The 19,816-nt window shown below is 39.4% G+C and overlaps 1 protein-coding gene across 1 annotated transcript in view; it reads left to right on the top strand.

Annotated features, from left to right (window-relative positions):
- The first annotated feature begins 3,750 nt into the window (after positions 1-3,750).
- The window catches only part of LOC109914257 (ATP-dependent translocase ABCB1-like), a 76,991-nt gene continuing 60,925 nt past the window's right edge, over positions 3,751-19,816 (top strand). Inside the window, exons 1-7 of the mRNA XM_020513850.2 lie at positions 3,751-3,781; positions 4,790-4,893; positions 8,238-8,295; positions 11,386-11,530; positions 16,625-16,673; positions 16,939-17,130; positions 17,251-17,422. Coding sequence (XP_020369439.2) covers positions 4,796-4,893; positions 8,238-8,295; positions 11,386-11,530; positions 16,625-16,673; positions 16,939-17,130; positions 17,251-17,422 — 714 coding nt within the window. The 5' untranslated portion in view covers positions 3,751-3,781; positions 4,790-4,795. The remainder of the gene's footprint in view (positions 3,782-4,789; positions 4,894-8,237; positions 8,296-11,385; positions 11,531-16,624; positions 16,674-16,938; positions 17,131-17,250; positions 17,423-19,816) is intronic.

The following is a 19,816-nucleotide window of genomic DNA, read 5'->3' as shown; positions in this document are numbered from 1 at the left end:
TTACTTTTTCAGGTTTGTGACCTTTCATCAGAATTGAGTCAAGTTAAAAATATAATTGGTTTTCAGCAAGAGCTGGATGGAACAAGGACACTTTAATCAGTTGGGCCAATGGGATTAGATGGAGTTTAATTTGGATAAATGTGAGGTTTTGCACTTTGTTGAAACAAACTGGGGCAGGACTTATACAATTAATGGTAGGGCCCTGGGTACTGTCGTAGAGGAGAGGGACCTAGGGATTCAGGGACGAAATTCTTTGCAAATTGTGTCACAGGTAGACAGGGTGGTTAAAAAGGCATTTGGCACACTTGCCTTCATTGCTCACACCTTTGAGTATAGGTGTTGGGACGTCATCTTGAGGTTGCATGTAACGTTGTTGAGGCCTCTCCTGGAGTGCTGTGTACAGTTCTGGTCACCTGTAATAGGAAGTATCTTACTAAGAGGACAGAGTTCAGAAGAGTTTATCAGGAATGGGGGATTTGACTTATAAGGAGAGACTGGATAGACTGGGACTTTTTTCACTGGAGCGTAGGTGGTTGAGGAGTGACCTTATAGAGGTTTATAAAATCATGATGGACATAAATAGGGTGAAAAGCAAGATTCTTTTCTTCAGGGTGGGGGAGTTTAAAACTAGATGCATATTTTTGAGGTAAGAGGAGAAAGCTTTAAAAGGGACAAGATGGGCAACTTTTTTACACAGAGAGTGGTTTGTATGTTGAATGAACTGCCGGAGAAAGTGGTGGATGTGTGTACAGTTACAACACTTGAAGGATATTTAGATAAGCACATGAATAGGAAAGGTTTAGAGGTATATGAGCCAGGAGCAGACAGGTGGGACTGGTTTAGTTTGAGAACATGATCAGCGTGGATTTGTTGGAACACAAGCTCAGTCACCATGTTGTATGACTCTGTCATTCTAAGTTGCAATTGTAGGTTGAAATACAGGGAAGATTGAATGAAAGAAGAAATAGTCCTTCAGCACCAAAGAGAATAGTGATGGTGCTAAAAAGGAAGACATCACCGAAGCTCTATTGTAGAAGTTTGCTTCATCAGAACTGATGGAATTTTGTCCCTAAAGGGCATCAGGTTTGTGGATGGGTAGCTGAAGTGGTTGGAGGGGTCATTGAGCCTTTAATGTATATTTGTTAGCAGCCAGTTTTCAGAAATAGAGACAGAGAAGTGAAGAAAGGGAAGGGAGGGGTCTGAGATGGATCACTCAAATTGAAAGAAGCGTCAAAACTAGAAGCTAGGCTGAAGAAGTTTTCCAAATCAGAGGAGGGCAAAATACCACACTGATACAGTCATCATTGTGCTGGGGAAAGAGTTGAAGCAGCAGGCGCAAGCAAGAAATTTTGACATATCCCACAAAAAAGAAGGGATTCTTGAATAAGAAGTGGGTGCTGCCAACAAGGTCAGCATTTTTTGCCCATCGTTAATTTCCCTTGAACTGAGTGGCTTTCTAGGCCATGTCAGAGGGCAGTTAAAAGTCAACCACATTGCTGTATACCTGGAATCACATGTAGGCTGAACTAGGGAAGGATTGCAGATTTTCCTAGAAGGCAAGAGAGACCAGATGGGTTTTAGGACAATCAATGGTAATTTTATGGCATCATTACTGAGACTGGTTTCATACTCTAGTTCGATTCATTGCATTCAAATTCCACCAGCTTCCACTGTGGGATTAAAATCTGATTTGGTTTTCATTCAAGGAAGAAGCGGAGAGCCTTCAGACCATTGTGGTGACAAATGAAGGTGTAGAGAAATTAGACATCCATTCTAAAATGGAACTGCTTATGGCCTGGAATTTGAAAATTTACAAAGTGATAGAGGACATCTGAAGTGTCACAGATGTACAGCAATGACAAATTTCCACCAAATGGCAAATTGTTGACAATGGGACTTCAGAAATCCACCATTTGGACTCTTCTTTTCAATCTTTGTATTGGGATCTTTATTAAAAAAAAGTATTCCATCAGTTTACTAACAGTCACTTGGCTTAAGCTACTTCACTGGCAGTGTTTCAGAGATAGTAGGAACTGCAGATGCTGGAGAATCTGAGATAATAAGGTGTAGAGCTGGATGAACGCAGCAGGCCGAGCAGCATCAGAGGAGTGGGAATGCTGATATTGCGGGCCTAGACCCTTCTTCAGAAAAAAGAAGGGTCTAGGCCCGAAACGTCAGCCTTCCTGCTCCTCTGATGCTGCTTGGCCTGCTGTGTTCATCCAGATCTACACCTTGTTATCTCACTGGCAGTGTGATAGGTTTTTGGGCATTCAGGCTGCAACAAAAGGAACCCTTTCAGTTTCACTGAGTTTCACTTAATTTCAGTATTTTGGAATGATACCCCAGTGCAGATGAATTGCTCCACATTTTAGTTATGTTTCCATGCAGGTTCTCCTCCAGACCATCTGAGATTGGCACACCGTCCTGTTTCTAGCCATGGCCCCATGAGTGGAAGTGAATCCAGTGTAGAAATAGGGTCAACAATGTCTTCTACTCCACCATGGCAAGGGACATGTTGTAGTCATGACAAAGTAGCACTTATAAGGGCATAATGGGATGCAAGCAGGAGGACCCTCTTCCTTCTTACATTGGTTGTGGGTATCTCTGGCAAGGCCAATATTTGTGCCCACTGCTAACTGTCCTTGAATTGAATAGCTGGTTAGTAGGCAGTTAACAGCCAATCACATTGTGATGGAATCCCATTTAGGTCACACTGGGTAAGGCTGGCAGATTTCTTTCTGTGAAGCATACTGTTGAGTCAATTGGGTTTTTAGAATTGGGTGATATTTGTCAACATTACTGAGACTACCTTTATTTTAGTTCTGCCAGATGACATGATGGGATTTGAACTCATCGCCCCAGAGTTACTACCCTGTGACTGCACTACTATGGCACTATTTCCCTAAGTTGGGTTTGATGGAACATGTGGACCAAGTGTGGGAACCAGTTGATGATTTGAAAGTTGGACCACTTGCAGGAAGATGTTGTTCCACACATTCAAAGAACTCACAATCATCCTTCCTGTCTGCAGATCAAAAACATGAGTAAAACTAGGGAGCAGGCAAGGGAAACAGGGTGTGAAGTGTCTTGGAAATGAGAATACCAACCTCTGTGGAAGAGGAGACTGCAGAGCTGATGGAACAGGCTAATGGGTTAAATGATCTACTGTCGTTTCTCTGTTCCTTATCCAGGTATTCAGTGAGCAATGTAACTGCAAACTGTGAACCATCTTCAGACACACTGTTACATGAGAAGTACTGTTAAATGTAAGTTGTTGTTGAATGCTGAACTGACCTTTCTATGTAAATTAATATTGGGTGATTAGAAGTGAGTCTGCGTTTCACTTGCACTCCTGGACAGGGAAACACTTACGACGATTGGCAATACTTCGCTCACTTGCTGTCCTTTATTTTTCCACTGTCACATGATTTTTACAGCCCTTTTAAAACTAAGTTTAGCAGCACCTAATCATTACCCTTGGAGTTATGTCATCCTATCTTTTACTCAGTTTAATATTGGCAGTGTCCTACATGAAGGTCCTTGGCCCCTGACATTGGATTCTCATTCAACCAAATCAAGTTATAGTATGATATTGCTAGCTGAAACTGCTTTTGTCGGGTGTGACTAACATGAAAAAAACTGCATTTATTTCAATACTATGATAATGTGTAATTTATAATTATGGGAGTGTCACATAGTACATATCGAAGTTCAGAAAGGAGAAGCTACCATTTCTCTGAATAAGCTTAAAGTACAACCAGCTGCCCATAGGATACAGCAGGTTAGTACTCTGTGGAGTTACATTCGTTGTAGCCTTATGGCTACTCATATTTTGGGCTAGATTTTGCTGGAGTCAGCCTCTGGAGGTACAGGTTGTTAGACATTTTCTTGTTCAAGGATTTTTTTTTGTACCCTGACTGGTTGGAAGTGTGAGCTGTTAAAGGGGGACAGCATCTGGAACCTGTGTTAATGGTGGTACCATAACCGTATCTCCTTAATCAAGGAGGAATGTAGAAAAATAAATACAGTTAGAGAGAGGTTTTAATAAAAGGAGGAGGTAAACGAAAGGGAAAAGTTGTTTTTTTAAAAAATTGCAGTATTTTTAAAAGCGACAATTAACTTCATGCATGAATGAGATTGAATATTTTAAATGGCCCCTTTCTAGGCCAGAGAGGTTAATTAGTAAGGATTAACAATAGCAGGTTATCAAAAATGTACTTATTGTTCCAACCCCAACTTTCTATGGAATTTTTGTTAGGAAATTAATGTGCAAATCCAGCAAGTTCTTGACAGATAATGAGGAAGTTCATGTGAAACAAACACCTAAGTAGCACATGCCAATCAGCAATTTCTGGAGATTCACAACTCGCAATATATCTCTTACTGCCCCGGACGTTCTGGCCCATTTGTAAGTTAATAATGTAAAGTACCATTAACATGCCCCTATTCTTCTGCAAAAGGTTAATCTCTCATTTAACTCAATGAAATTTCTAAACATTGTGATTAGAACCATGCATATTGGAGAAAAAAATGTCTGGTGGTTCAGTAGCAGTATCTGTACCTCTGAGCCAGGGCCTACGTTCAAGCCCCACTATCCTGGATGCATGTCATAAGTAAATATAGCATTGAAAAATACAGTGATAACAGGAATAAGGCATCTACCTGTGCTTAAAGCTTGTTTGTTAAACAGCTTGTTTAATTTTTCTTCTGATTTTTACAACATTTAATATGCTGAAGAATATGAATTATTCACTAGCGTGAAGTGCATTCAGTTTTGTTGTTATTTCAGATAACAATGGAACCAGACAGTGCAAATTTGGGAAATGGTGAATTTAACAAAGTGAAGTACAAGGAAAATGCACTGGAAAATCCTAAGGAGAATCATAGAAAAAAGTAAGTGGTGGGTTCTTCTCAATGAAACTACACAATAAAATTCCACTTAAGGATCTTGCAAAGGTTTGTAGCTCGGGTTGTGGATGAGGTTGTTGGCTTGCTTGCCGAGCTGGCTGGTAATCGTACAGACATTTCATCACCATGCTAGGTAACATCATCAGTGCAGTCTCCATTGAAGCGATGTTGTTCTACTCCGCTTGGAATTTAAATGATCTGGTCTGTTAAGTTGGGTTGTTCTGTTCAGTTCTGTTCTGCATAGCTTTGTATATGGGGTCTAATTCCACATGTTTGTTGATTGCATTACGGGTTGTAAACCAGGCCTCTAGGAATTCTCATGCGTGAGCTAGGATGGTCACATTGTTCCAGTTAAATTGATGGCCTTCACTGTCCAAGTGCACTGGGATGAGGAAAGTTCATCGTGTTGTTTTGCTGCTAGCTGATGTTCGTGTATCCTGATGGCTAGTTACCTTCCGGTCTTACCGATGTAATGTTAGTTGCAGTCTTTGCAAGGTATTTTGTAAACTACATTGGTCCTGCATGTCATGGGTATGGGGTCTTTGGTCCTTGTGAGTGGTTGTCGTAATTTGGCTGTGAGTTTATAATAGTGCTATTCCTCCTTCCTGCATTGTTCTGGCATGCTGTAGTGAGTTGTGGACCATTTGAATAGTGCTCTAACACAGCTTTGTTTGTGGACGTTGGGGTAATTGCTGTGGAAATTGAGGATTTGGTCACTGCAACACACCAGAACTATGCAGGAAGGAGGAAGAGCACTTATTACAAAGTCTTTACTAACAACATATATGCCAACAACTTAATCCACAGGTGCCTACTAGGTAGACCATACCAAGAGGACACAGTGCGCCCCAAACACTGGTCCCACTACCCTACATCAACAACATATCAGAACTGACAACGAGATTCCTGTGACCACTAGGAATCATGGTAGCACACAAACCCACAGCCAAACTACGACAAACACTCACAAGGGCCAAAGACCCCGTATCCATGGCATGCAGGACCAATGTAGTTTGCAAAATACCTTGCAATGACTACCACAGGCATTACATCGGTCAGACTGGAAGGAAGCTAGCCATCAGGATACACAAACACCAGCTAGCAGCAAAACGACATAGCAAACCATCCCTTATCTCAGTGCACTCAGACAGTGAAGGCTATCAATTTAGCTGAGACAACACGACATTTTAGCTCAAGCCAACCACATGCGTGCACAGGAATTCCTAGAGGTCTGGTTGTCAACCCATAATGCAATCAACAAACATATGGGATTAGACCCCATATTCAAACCCATGCAGAACAGAACCGGAAATGACATAAACCAATTTAACAGACCGGATCATATAAATGCCGAGAGGATTAGAACAACTTTGCTTCATCGGAGGTCACACTGATGATGTTACCCAGCATGGTGATGAAACATCTGTATGCTAACCAGCCAGCTCAGTGAGCAAGCCAACAACCTCATAAAATTCCATGTCCTGACTTAACGTCACCTTTAATAAACTGTCAACATCACATACGCAAGTCACTGAACTAAATTCTTAAGAGTTGACTGATGACACCACAGTCATTCAGCCATCTTCTATTTGATAGGATGATCCTATAATCACATGATCCCAGCAAGGAAATGTGCTTTAGAAAATGGATGGACAGAAATAGGACCTTAACACCGTGGCCTTGATTCTTCAACACATCCTTTATTCAACATGGCTTCTGGCTGTGAGCGACATATTGTGGATATATTTTCCATTTTATTTATCAAAGCCTTAACTTTTATTTCAATGGTATGGCTCATATCCAGGAAAGATTGTTAACTTAATGTGTAGAAAATATTGCGTTCATATTAATTTTTTTTTGCAGGAGCTCTAATTTTGAGATATTTACCTACATTGCTATCATTATTGCAGAATATGGGGTCGATAGACATGAATTAATTTCAAATAATTTATTATTTAAACTATTTTGCACTATAAAATCTCATATTTGTATCAGTCATTTTGTTCTTCTACTTTCTTCAAAATATCCTAGATTTGTTGTGAATAATAATATTACAGTATATCAATGTAAATGGCCGTGTGAAAATCAGCATTTCTTCTTCCCTCTTCTCCATTCCTTCAGATTTCCTGTACTTGTTGTAATATCAGTTACTGCCTACCGCAAGCAGCACATCTCACAAGATCAGAACTCTAGTCCACACTAGACAGATGTCAGAAACATTTATAGCAGAAACAGGCTCTGTGTAAGAAAGATACTGAGGGAAAATGAAGGTGAGCGAGGTCAAAATTAAGAAATTCTTTGAGAAGTTGGGCAGAAGAGATGAGCTGGAAGTAGTTTTCAGGATGAGGGAAAGGAGGCAGCAGTGACACTTTTAGTTAAGAATTAAAAGGAGAGACGTCGGGTGAGTTTTGGGGGAGTTGGAATAGTTGTCCTCTTTTGGGGGGATATGTGAGAAATATTTTTAGAGGGAATAGTCAGGAGTCAAGAGAAAACTTCTGGAATGTTGGAGTTGGAATGGGGATCAGAAGACAAATGTTAATGCAGGGAAAGGGAAAGTAAAATAGCTAACATTTACTGAGGTAAAAGGAAGAAAGGATAGTGATAACAATAATTGGAAAGAATAGTGCCAACATTAACTGAGGGAGGAATCACATCTTTGAATAAACAGGGAGGAGTGGATAGGAATACTGACAGTTTGAAAGAAGAATATTAATTTGAATAAGAAAATAATTGACAGCTTGAAAGTGGAAGTAAAGAGGAGATGGATGCCAGCATGAAGTGAGAGGAGGACAGAATAGGTTAAAATTCTACTTTGGGCCCCTTTGATTCTACTTTGATTCTCTCATTCAGTTACATTGCTCAAAGAGCCATAAACCTTTGAGAAATACTGAGGAAATGTAATGTTTGGCTGAGAAGAATGAATGTTTAGATGGATTTTCGGAAATAGTTGGTCTGTTGAAAACCCTGATCTCCTTGAGGGTGAAATTAATCTCAGTGGTATTGTGAACAATGTCATAGTGAGTAGACAGACTGCATGTTTTAATGGGCTGCATTATTAACTGTTTTGCATCAGTACAAACTACCAATTTCACACCCACTTTTTTTTATTTTTCTCATGGATTAACAGTCAGTCAGTTGTGGAGAGTTAAATGTTTAAAATTAACAAATGACAAATTAAATATGATTCTAATCCAGAGCATTACCCCGTGTTGATTCTATTCCATCTTCTTAAGCTTTGAGTGTTGTCATGTCCTGAGAAATTAAAACATTGCTTCCATGCTGAAGTTGAAGCAGTATATATTTAAAAGTACATTGCTGTTATTTTCTAGCAAAAATAAAGATGAAAAACAAGTTGAAAAAGTACCAGCAGTTAACCCCCTTCAGATGGTATGTACACCTGATTTAAAGAAAGTTTCACTCCTCTGAAATTTCAAATTGAGACCTGCGTACAAGGTACAGTGTAAAACTGATTCAAACCTAATGAAATGTTAACAGTTATAATATGAGCATGTCTTTTGGGCCTAAATATTTCACTGACACTTCATGTGTTCACTGTTCACATGCAATATATGGTCCACTCTGCAAGGACAACATGACTTCTAAAAAATTAATTTCCGCCTGTTTATGGACTGAGTATTTGAAAAGGAATTCTATGAAATTTACTTTTTTTTTACTTGCACAAGGCAGTCCCTTCACTCAAAGGAGGAATAAACAATATAGGAAAAGAGCAGGTAACACATGCACATACAGGTTGAAGCAAATGTGTTGTTTCCATGTAGTAATGGCTACGTAATACTATCTTAAAATGTTGCTGTTTGTAAAGATTATCACAGTACTCTTTAAATATTTTAAGTTAATGTCAGATAGTGCATTAGTAATTACATCATTACATCAGCCGTTAAATTCAAAACTCCATCCCCCCAACAACCTCCCCAAGCCCGACACTCTGTCTTAGAGAGGTAGTGCATTTCACAAGCCCATTTAAATCAGATTCCTCCATGAAGCTGGCTTAGAAAACCTGAAAGTGATAAGGAAGCATGGCCAGTTCCAGAAAATAAGCGATTTAACAGTCACTTCTTTTGGGTCAGGAGGAACAGAAGATTTAACTCATCCCAGTACACATTATCCTCATCCTATCTTTATTTATAATAATCTTACCAGAAAATCCTCTTATTGCTTTTGCTATTGTATATTATCTAGCTTTCTCTCAAAAGTATTGAGTTGCTGAAGGGTTAACAAGACTACATTTGGAATAAAATTTCTAGCTCTATGTATGTCACAAAATTCCTCTAATTTTAACATTGAATCCTTTGAAAATCTTATAGATCATGAAAGTGATAGATCAGAGCACTTCTGAATGCTAAGAACCGAGGATGTGTCAATGAATTGAGAGATCTAGGGGCCCACATTATCACGGCTCACTGGGATAGTGTGTTAGATATCAAACCCTGCTATTCCTGGAGTTATCATAAAAGTTAAAGCTTTTAAAAGAAATACACGAAATCCCAAAACAATCTAATTTTTAGATCCAGGTTGAGAGAAAGCATGGTCCAAGTTAGTGTACTCAGCAAGAGATCACTATTTATTACAGGCCATCAGATTCTAGTGACAGGTAAACTAAGTGAATGCTACAAATTAAAACTCTAAACCCCTTATAAACTCCCCCTAATGCATATAAACAGACAAATATAAACAGAGTAAAAAAACACATGGCTGGAGAGAAATCTGAAAAGACAGTTCCATAGTCTTTGTTTACAAAATCTGTTGCATTGGTTCTTGCTGATTTGTAGGTTTCTCCTCAGCCTACATTTTTCCTAGCATGGTTTCCACTCATGTGCAAGAGCAGAGCAGCATGGCTGTTTGACTGATAAAAGGTCTCTGACTTATCCAATTCAAAATCACAACTTGCAGCATCTGCTGAAGAAAAGGTAAGTTACTTTTCTTCAAATGTAAAGTGGCTTACTATAGGGAACTGAGAGAGAGAGAAAGTTTTTGGTTATTGCAGATTTGTTGGGTTCTCTTCTGGTCTGACTAGTTTCTCTCTGTCTTGCTCACAGCCCAAGCTGTTCAACTAAGTGACCTTGGTCATTGAAAATTCATCCCCAGGCAACAAGCTTATCCTGACCCGAAGCATCAGCTTTCCTGCTCCTCTGATGCTGCCTGGCCTGCTGTGTTCCTCCAGCTCCACATTGTGTTATCTCAGACTCCAGCATTGGCAGTTCTTATTATCTCTCAGCTTATCAACTTCACTTGTAAACAACCCTTCAACTCCTGTTCATCTGCACATTACTAGAACGCACAGCTACACAGACAGCATTCATAATTGGAATCAAATTCCTTACTTTGATAACATGCAGCTTTTTAAAACCCTGGTTTAAAACAGTCATAGTTTTTAAACAGCACAAAAAAGAAACAAAAAACATGATCTTTACATGCCTCCACTCTTCAGGGTATGAAATGCCATTTCAAAACGGTGCTTCTTTATAAAACATGGGATATACAAAGAATACAAGACTCAGTGGATAGGTGGAAAAATATTTAAAAGCTGAATGGTATTTTAGTATTAATTGTATTTAAAATGTTTGGAATGCAAAATGGCGAAAATTATGTTACAATCAGCAGAGGTGTGGTTTGACGATCTCTGGAGTGCTGCATTTAGCTCTGATTTGCAGATCACAAGAAGGATCAGCATAGATTGGAGAGCAACAGTGTAGATTGATCAAAATATTACTGAGGCTAAAAGGATTAAACATGAAGAGTGCAAACATAGATTAGGCTTGTATCCTTTTGATATCAGAGATTAAGTGGTGGTCTAAATCAGGTGTTTAAGATGATCAATATTTATAGAAAAAGAGAATCTATTTGATCTGATGGAGGAATCCAGAACAAGTGAGCAGAATCTAACATTAAAGCCAGGCTGCTTAATGATAAATGTCAAAAAGTATTTTTTTTACAAAAGGTATAAGAACTTAAATTTCTCTCCCCTAGGAAGTTAGAGTCTAGGGCATTAGAACATCTTCAAAACTGAGATTGAAATGTATTAAGGAATATATAATTAAGACGGGACATACAGTTGAGAAGGATCTACCATAATTAAATTGAATGCTGAAATAGGCTTAAGGAGCTAAATAATAAACTCCTGTTTTTATCTTTCTCAATCTGATCACAATTCTGACATTAACAAAAGAATCATTTGATCTCTTTATCATTTTATTAAACCAACATTAGAAATAAGCAAAAGAGAGAAATGTCCATTTCTACAAATAGCATATAAGCAATATAGCACAATTAAAACCTTGTTGTACATTGATTGCCAATTATTTGATTGCAATTCACTTAATACAGTAACTCAGAAAATCCATCTTGCCTATCATTTTGGTACAACATGTTTACCCATAAAGTTTGGGGTATAATGTTTGTATATTTTCACAAAATTCATGTAAGGAGATGAAGACTTATCCACTTTGCACATCTTAGTTTCGTTTTGCAGATGGTCTAGATATTTTCCTGATGGTAGTTGGAATTATAGCTGCAGTGGCTCATGGAATTTGCCTTCCGCTGTTGTCAGTTGTTTTTGGAGATATGACAAATGGGTTTATATGCCAAGCTGCCAATTCAACCTGTAAGTAGCTTTAATGTTTTGGAAAGATTTTCATACTAGTACATTTTTTAAAAAAAAAAAATATTTTGTTATTTTGTAAAGAGGAGAGATAATCGATGGGTATGAAGCACTCTACTTGAATAAAACAAGATGAAAGCTTGCAAAAATATTGAAGTCAGCAGGTAGTTTACTAACTTACTAATTACATCACTTCCCAGATAAATTGTTAATAGTAATGGTAGCTTTAAGTATCCAGTCTATAATTAAAATTTAAGAAGCTAGGAATGAGAATGAAAGTTAGTAAAAATTCCTTGCAACCAGTGAGCAACAGTTCCAAGAGTAAGTTATTAATAAGAAAGAAGTGGACAGAATAATCACATTCAGTAGACAATCAGGTGCCCTCTTGGGAAGAGGAGTGATATAGTGAGTAGGTGGGTAGTTTATCAAGAAATTGCAAGCTTAATGAATTTTTCCTGTTCTGAACAATTCTTATACTTTAATCGAGTAGTTTTAGGCTTTCAGTCTCAAAACTGGTCACTTTCAACCAGAAAAATATCATACACACGAGAGCATCAGATGTCAGGTTAATTCTCCAAGTGGGTCTCTTTGAGAGAAATTCAGATATTTTGGAGGGAAGATTTTTTTCCATTTTACTATCATTTAAAAATGATTATTATGTCATCGGAAACCATCAAGCATAAGTAAGTGATGGAACCTTTTTTTCACATTTTTACCAAATACCAATGTTTTAGACAAATGTCACGTTGTGTATGTACTATGAGATGTTTTACTCAATAAAGGATGAATTAAATTGCAATTATTTATAATATAGGCAATGCATTCTATCCCTGGCTGTAAATGTAATTAGAATAATATTTTCATTTTTTTATTCCTTGATGGGTAGCAAAGTGCAGCTTAAGCAACTTTTCACGGAGTAATAATAAGCAACAGTACGGCAAAAGGTGACCCATTACATTTTGCAACATTAGACTTCATAACTTAATTGCCCTTTGCCAAGTAATGCTTTTGCATTTCATTCAGATAATGGGAGTCAGAAGATTTTGTTTACAAAATAAATGATTAATTTCCCAGCCTGAAATATCTTATTCCACACTACCCTCCTCTGACCTTTTCTGCTAAATTGATTTTAAATTTGGTTCACCATGAGCTTCCCTCCATCTGAAGGTCAGAAGTGGGGACATTCTCTGATGATTTCATGATACGCAATACCATTTATGACTCCTTGGATTTTGAAGCAGCCCGTGTCCATATGCATAAAGAACTGGTCAACACCCAAGTTTGGGTTGATAAACAGCAAACAATAGTCCTTGTGTTTGTTCTTGATGCACAGATTTCTAAAGTATGGTGTTTTGTGACAGAAGCACTGTAAACTAGCTGTGGGGCCAATAAGAAAGTAGCGTCATGTGAGTGATGTGAGGGGATGTAGAGCTATGGGGGGAGTCTTGTAAGGGTCTGAGTGACATGGTCCACGGTGAGATGGCAGAATTGGTTGAGGAGTTTGGCGAGGCAGACCTTGACATCGGGAGCATCATATGCCACCTTTTATGTTTTTAGCATGCAGCACAGAGAATTTCATGCTAGGCAGTAGTGAGTTGTCTGTCAAGGCAGATTATTGCTTGTTAAACACTTTTTTTCAGTGGCCCAACTCAAATCATTAATATCTAGCTCCTTATTTTACCAAACTTGCCAAACAAACTGGATGTTGAAGAAAACTTGACATGGATACCTGGTGAATTCAGCTTGCTGCTTGTTCCAAAGGATGTCCATGTTGGTGTTGATGCCAACATCTCAGGGCATGCTTCATGGGTACAGGTTGCACCCCACACTCATGGGTGTTGGCATACCCATCTGTAAGAAACCTCATGGCACATCTCCAATCCACTTACAGGATGTTTCTACAATTCAATGCTGCATGGTGGGCTGTAGTGGCACCTCTCACTGTAATGCTACGGCAAGGACACTTGCGCTCAGAGATATGGACCCAAGTCATGTATATTGCCAGGCTGAAGCTTTGGGCTCTTCACTTGCTGTCATAGTGCTCAGTCACTCTGAGCCAACCTGGATGCTCACAGTATCCCTGCTTTAAATTGCTTTACCTTGCCATTGTGCACTTTGACCCCTCAGTTAGAGCTATCAAACTTATACTTCTTCTGTTTGGAGATTAACGTTGAATCCATTTGGGTAGAAATTAGAAATTCTAAGAAGAAAAAGTAACTGGAAGGCATAGTCTGTAGGCCATCAAATAATAACATCACATTGGGATGGGCAGTAAACAAAGAAATAACTAATGCCTGTAAAAACAGTACGGCAATTATTGTGGGGTTTTTAATCTACATGTTGATTGGTCAAACCAAATTGGTCAAGGCAGCCTTGAGGAGGAGTTCATTGAATGTATCTGCGATAGTCTTCTTGAACAGTATGTAATGGAACAGATGAGGGAGGAAGCTAGCCTAGATCTGGTCCTGTGTAATGGGAAAGGGATAATTAATGATCTCATAGTTAGGGATCCTCTTGGAAGGAGCGATCGCAGTATGGTTGAATTTAGAATACAGATGGAAAGTGAGAAGATAAAATCCAATACCAGGGTCCTGTGCTTAAACAAAGGAGAATACAATAGGATGAGGGAGGAGTTGGCTAAAGTAGACTGGAAGCAAAGACTTAATGGTGAGACAGTTGAGGAACAGTGGAGGACTTTCAAAGCAATTTTTCAAAGAGCTCAGCAAAAGTATATACCAGGAAGGACTGTAGGAAAAGGGATAATCAGCCATGGATGTCTAAAGGAATAAGGGAGACCATCAAATTGAAAGATAAGGCATACAAAGTGGCAAAGACCAGTGGGAAACTAGAAGACTGGGCAAACTTTAAAGGTCAACAGAAAGCCACAAAAAGACTATAAAGTAAAGTAAGATAGATTATGAGACTAAACTAGCTCAGAATATAAAGACAGAGAGCAAAGGTTTCTATAAATGTATAAAATGAAAAAGAGTGGCTAAGGTAAACATTGGTCCTTTTATCGATGAGGAGGGGGATTTAATAACAGGAAGTAAGGAAACAGCTAAGGCATTGAAGAGATATTTTGTGTCAGTCTTCACAGTGGAGGACATGAATAACATGCCAGTAATTGATGACAAAGAGACTAAGGTAGGTGACGACCCAGATATGATCATTATCACGAAAGAAGTCGTGTTGGGAGAGCTAATGGAGCTATAGGTAGACAAGTCTCCTGGCTCTGATAGAATGCATCCCAGGGTACTAAAAGAGATGATGGGAGTAATAGTAAATGTACTTGTTGTAGTTTTCCAACATTGGCTGGACTCTGGGGCAGTTCTAGCAGTTGGAAAATAGCTAATGTGATGCCACTGTTCAAAAAAGGAGGTAGAAAAAAGTTGGGGAATTATAGGCCAGTTAGCTTAACTTCTTTTGAAGGGAAAATGCTTGAATTTATTATCAAGGAAGAAATAGTAAGACATCTAGATAGAAATCGCCCCATTGGGCGGACACAGCATGGGTTCATGAAAGGCAGATCATGCTTGACTAATTTACTGGAATTCTATGAAGACATTATGAGCGCGGTGGACAATGGCGACCCAGTAGATGTGGTATATCTAGATTTCCAGAAGGCATTCGACAAGGTGCCACACAAAAAGCTGCTGTAAAAGATAAAAGTGCACGGCGTTACAGGCAATGTATTAGCATGGATAGAAGATTGGTTAACTAACAGGAAGCAAAGATGGGGATAAATGAGTGCTTTTCTGGTTGGCAAGCAGTGCCTCAGGGATCAGTGCTGGGACCGCAATTGTTTACAATTTATGTATATGATTTGGAGTTGGGGACCATGTGTAATGTGTCAAAGTTTTCTGGTGACACTAAAATGAGTGGTAGAGCAAAGAGTACAGAGGATTCTGAAGGGATTTTTGCAGAGAGTTTAAGTGAGTGGGCGAAGGTCTGGCAGATGGAATTCAATGTTGATAAATGTGAAGTTGTCTATTTTGGTAGGAATAACAGTAAAAGGGGCTATTATTTGAACGGTAAAAAATTGTAGCATGCCGCAGTGTGGAGGGACTTGAGTGTCCTTGTGCATGAATCACAAAAAGTTGGTTTGCAGGTGCAACAGGCAATTAAGAAGGCAAATGGAATTTTGTCCTTCATTGCTAGACGGATTGAGTTTAAAAGCAGGGAAGTTATGCTGCAGCTATACAGAGTGCTAGTGAGGCTACAGCTGGAATACTGTGTGCAGTTTTGGTCTCCTTACTTGAGAAAGGATGTACTGGCACTGGAGGGGTGGAGAGATGATTCACTAGGTTGATTCTGGAGTTGAGAGGGTTGGCTTATAAGGAGAGGCTGAATAGATGGGGATTATATTCATTGGAATTTAGAAGAATGAGAGGGGATCTTATAGAAACATATGAAATTATGAAGAGGATAGATAAGATGGAAGCAGGGAGGTTGTTTCCACTTGCAGGCAAAACTAGAACAAGAGGACAGAGCCTCAAAATTAGGAGGATCAGATTTAGGACTGAATTGAGGAGGAGCTTCTTCACCCAAAGGGTTGTGAATCTGTGGAATTCCCTGCCCAGTGTAGTAGTTGAGGCCTCCTCATTGAATGCTTTTAAAGCTAAGATAGATAATTTTTTGAACAGTAGAGGAATTAAGGGTTAAGCTGAGAAGGTGGGTTAGTGGAGCCGAGGCCACGGAAAGATTAGCCACAATCTTATTGAATGGCGGAGCAGGCTCGAGGGGCCAGATGGTCTACTCCTGCTCCTGGTTCTTATGTTCTAATGTCTTGTCTTACTGTTTAATGCAGACACAATGGCAGGAGGTTTGTCATGGCTATGAGCACGCCTCAGAAAAATCAAATTTTGATTTTCTTTGCTCAGGGTTTTCCAGGAGAGTAAATGAAGGGCAGCCTCTAACACCAGTTCAAGGTCAACTGCTCAGAGCGATCAGAGTCAGGAACTTCTCCACATTACATGATGTAACATGATTCAACATAATTAAGTATTAGGCCACAGTGTAGACAGAATATTATCATAAATAAATATTTCTGTTACATTTTCTGCAATGTAATTGTATTTTTATCGTTGTTTATTATAGTAAATTTGACAGACTGTGATGACATGCCCTTTGAAGAACAAATGGCTAAGTAAGTGCAATTGTAAAAAATACTTTTTAAAATATTGTAATATAGAGATATATATGCAATTGTCCTGCATTTCTGAAATTACCACACTGAATTAGTAGAAACTATTATACAATAAAGTGACAGGTCTCCTTGCAGACTTTACAAATTCTCAGATGTTCATTTTAAAAAATATTATAAACATAAACAACAAAAAATTGGAATCCTTAGTTTTATAGAAGAGCAATTGATATTTTCAGAAACAAAACATTCATTGCTTCCATCCTAGGTTTTCCTATTACTATGTTGCAATTGGAGCAGGAGCACTGCTATGTGCTTACATCCAAGTTTCTTTTTGGGTTCTGACTTCAGCAAGACAGACGAGAAGACTTCGAAAGCTATTTTTTCACACTTTACTGAGAAGAGAGATTGGATGGTTTGATGTTAACCCAGTTGGACAACTCAATACACGTCTAACAGCGTAATAATTATATTACATTTTCAAACAAGATAGATAAGTGCATTTTTGCTGAAAATGACTGTTGCTGTTAATGATAGCATCTTATTCTACTGAAATTTATTGTGGTTTTTCAATGACTAGTGACATCAACAAAATCAACGAGGGAATTGGGGATAAGATTGGACTTTTGTTCCAGTATATCGCAACTTTTGCCGGAGGCGTAATAGTTGGTTTTGCAAGGGGATGGAAGCTAACTCTGGTAATTCTGGCTGCCAGCCCTCTCCTTGCATTATCAGCTGTTCTGTGGTCTAAGGTAAGTGTTAACACCATAAAAATCTTAAGGAAACCTATAAAGTACAAGAATAAAACAGAACAGACCACAAATAAAATCATGTCAATAATACTTGTGATATAAGCCTAGATATAAATTGAATTCTCAACACATGGTCAAAATATTCTTAGTCTGTTATTTCAATGGAAGGCCGTGTTTTTGCAACCTTCCCTTTGTGCCTACTTCAATGCTCATAGCTTCCTTGCCTTGCCTTGCCTTTTGACCCTTAGCTCTTTCAGCCAGAGGATAAAGGCTCACAGTACTTCTGTCTTGCCTTAATGTTTAGTGCAGACACTAAGCCAGGCAACTTGCTGTGGTTGTCAGCAATGATCAGTTCAGGAAGTGAACAGGTTGCTATACACCACTGTACTGTGCCAATCCCACATGTATAGCATGTGCCTGCAGAATAGGTGGCAAAGACAATGCATGGGCTTTAACTAAATGGCCATGTCTCAAAGTCTAAGGGGAGTAGTCCCCAGCCACATCTGGTGGGACAGCTGTCAGTCAAGAGGTTCTGGTTCAATAAGTCAAGGGGATTACCACATCTCAGTCCAGGGGCTAGAAAATTGTTTGTGGCAGAGACAATCAAAGTGTCTGTATCATCCACAGTGGACCATAGTCAGCAATGTAGGTCCTGTGCAAACAGTCATGGGCGTTAAATTGGTCGAGGAGCTGCATGCAAATCAGTCAGGAATCTGGTCAATCCCCACTTAGGGCTGTGCTTTGAAGTTGATGGGGATTGGAGGTTAGTAGATGTTACCATAGTCCTGGGATCAGTGAAATGAAAATCGAGGGGAGTTATCAAGGGACACTGCTGTGGTGGGGAAGTTGGAGAAAACAATTCTGAGGATTGTAGGCAGTATCCAGGGAGCAAACCAGACAATGGGAGGAAACTCATCACATAAGATAGGGGATTGATAGTGCATAGGAGGGTCTGGGTTACTGCAGGAAGAGTAGGTGGTCATTGACAGTCAGAATAACCCTGGCCTCACAGAAAAAGAAATGTTGCAGGCATTGATAGAAATAACTAAACTTCATGACCTGGACTCGGGAGTAATATTGAGAGCTACAGATATAATTCCACGAGGAGTGTGGGAACATGCAAAGGATCAATTCTAATTGGCTGGCCACGAAGTGCGAGAAAGAAAGGGATATGGAAGTTTATCATGGCCATTGTTTAAAGGTTGAAACTGAAATCCACTGGGCCAAGCATGACCTGAGTTGTCTTCCACATTCAATTGACTAGAAAGTGCGCATTGCAAATGGAAAATGGCTACGGCCTCACCCAAAGATGGCCATCGACGTGTCAACTGCATTGAACTATTGTGCAGCTGGCTCCTTCAGTACACTCCAGACATCGTGTGCCACATAATCCGAGCTCGCTGTGCTGTGCACACGCAGGGCAAGCAAAAAGTGGATGTGATGAGTCCTGAAGAGTTGGGAGAGTGGAAGAAGTTTTCTGAGAGCAGAGATAACACTGAGCAGGAAGAATATTTCTTTCTGTATGACAGGGGAATGTAGTGTCAAACACTACCAGCCAAGCTGGACTTAATTGATATCTTATCCCAGTAGATGAAAGCTGTGTGCAGTGAGCATTCATTAACTGTAGATTTGCTTGAAAGACACACAGTCCTGTTCTCTTCCTAGTTATAATTGCAGCTTTTAATTTGCTTTATGTTCACTTTTGCTATTACTGAATAAAAGTATGTGATGGTCCCACACTGAACATTGAGAAAATGCTGGGCCACATTGGACAGTGGGGAAAGAGTAGCACTAGTTGGACAGAGGTTTATGATGTGATGAGGCTAATCCGGGTGGAGTGGTGCTTAAATACCACAGATGTAAGAATATATACTTGTATGTGCCGTGAAGTGTCAGCTGTGCCTCTTATGTGCCTGGAGAAGTGTTGATTACACAGAATGTGTCTTATAACTCTTAGCACTCACTCACTTTGTACTAACCTGGGGTCTGCCAGACTTTGTGGCTTGCATTGCTTTTTAGAGAGGAGGGAGAGTCAATGATCTTGTTACAGATGGAACCACTGAATAGTCAGGGGGATGGAAATGTCTCTGTGCAGCACCGTGTCACATCATATCTCACATTTGCAGCATGTGCCAGCAGATCAAGTGGCAAATGCACTTCAAATAAATGAACATCTGTGAGAATCAAAGGGGAACAGTTCTTAGTGGAGTCAAGAAGAAGGACAGTCAGTCACGGAATATGATCACAATCAGTCATGGGGCTCATCTGATTGCAGACCAAAAAATGCCCAATGCTGCAGGTCAAGGCAACCTGTTCAGGGATTAGAGCATCAGTCAGGGTGCAGAGGAGACATCAGTCTGGTCAGTTCCCCCAGTGAGATAAAGAGAGGGACTG

Source organism: Rhincodon typus, chromosome 2 (genome assembly GCF_021869965.1).
Source record: "Rhincodon typus isolate 14 chromosome 2, sRhiTyp1.1, whole genome shotgun sequence".
In the NCBI taxonomy this organism is placed as follows: Eukaryota; Metazoa; Chordata; class Chondrichthyes; order Orectolobiformes; family Rhincodontidae; genus Rhincodon; species Rhincodon typus.
The sequence above is the reverse complement of the archived record's forward strand: the minus strand, read 5'-3'. Positions and strand labels throughout refer to the sequence as shown.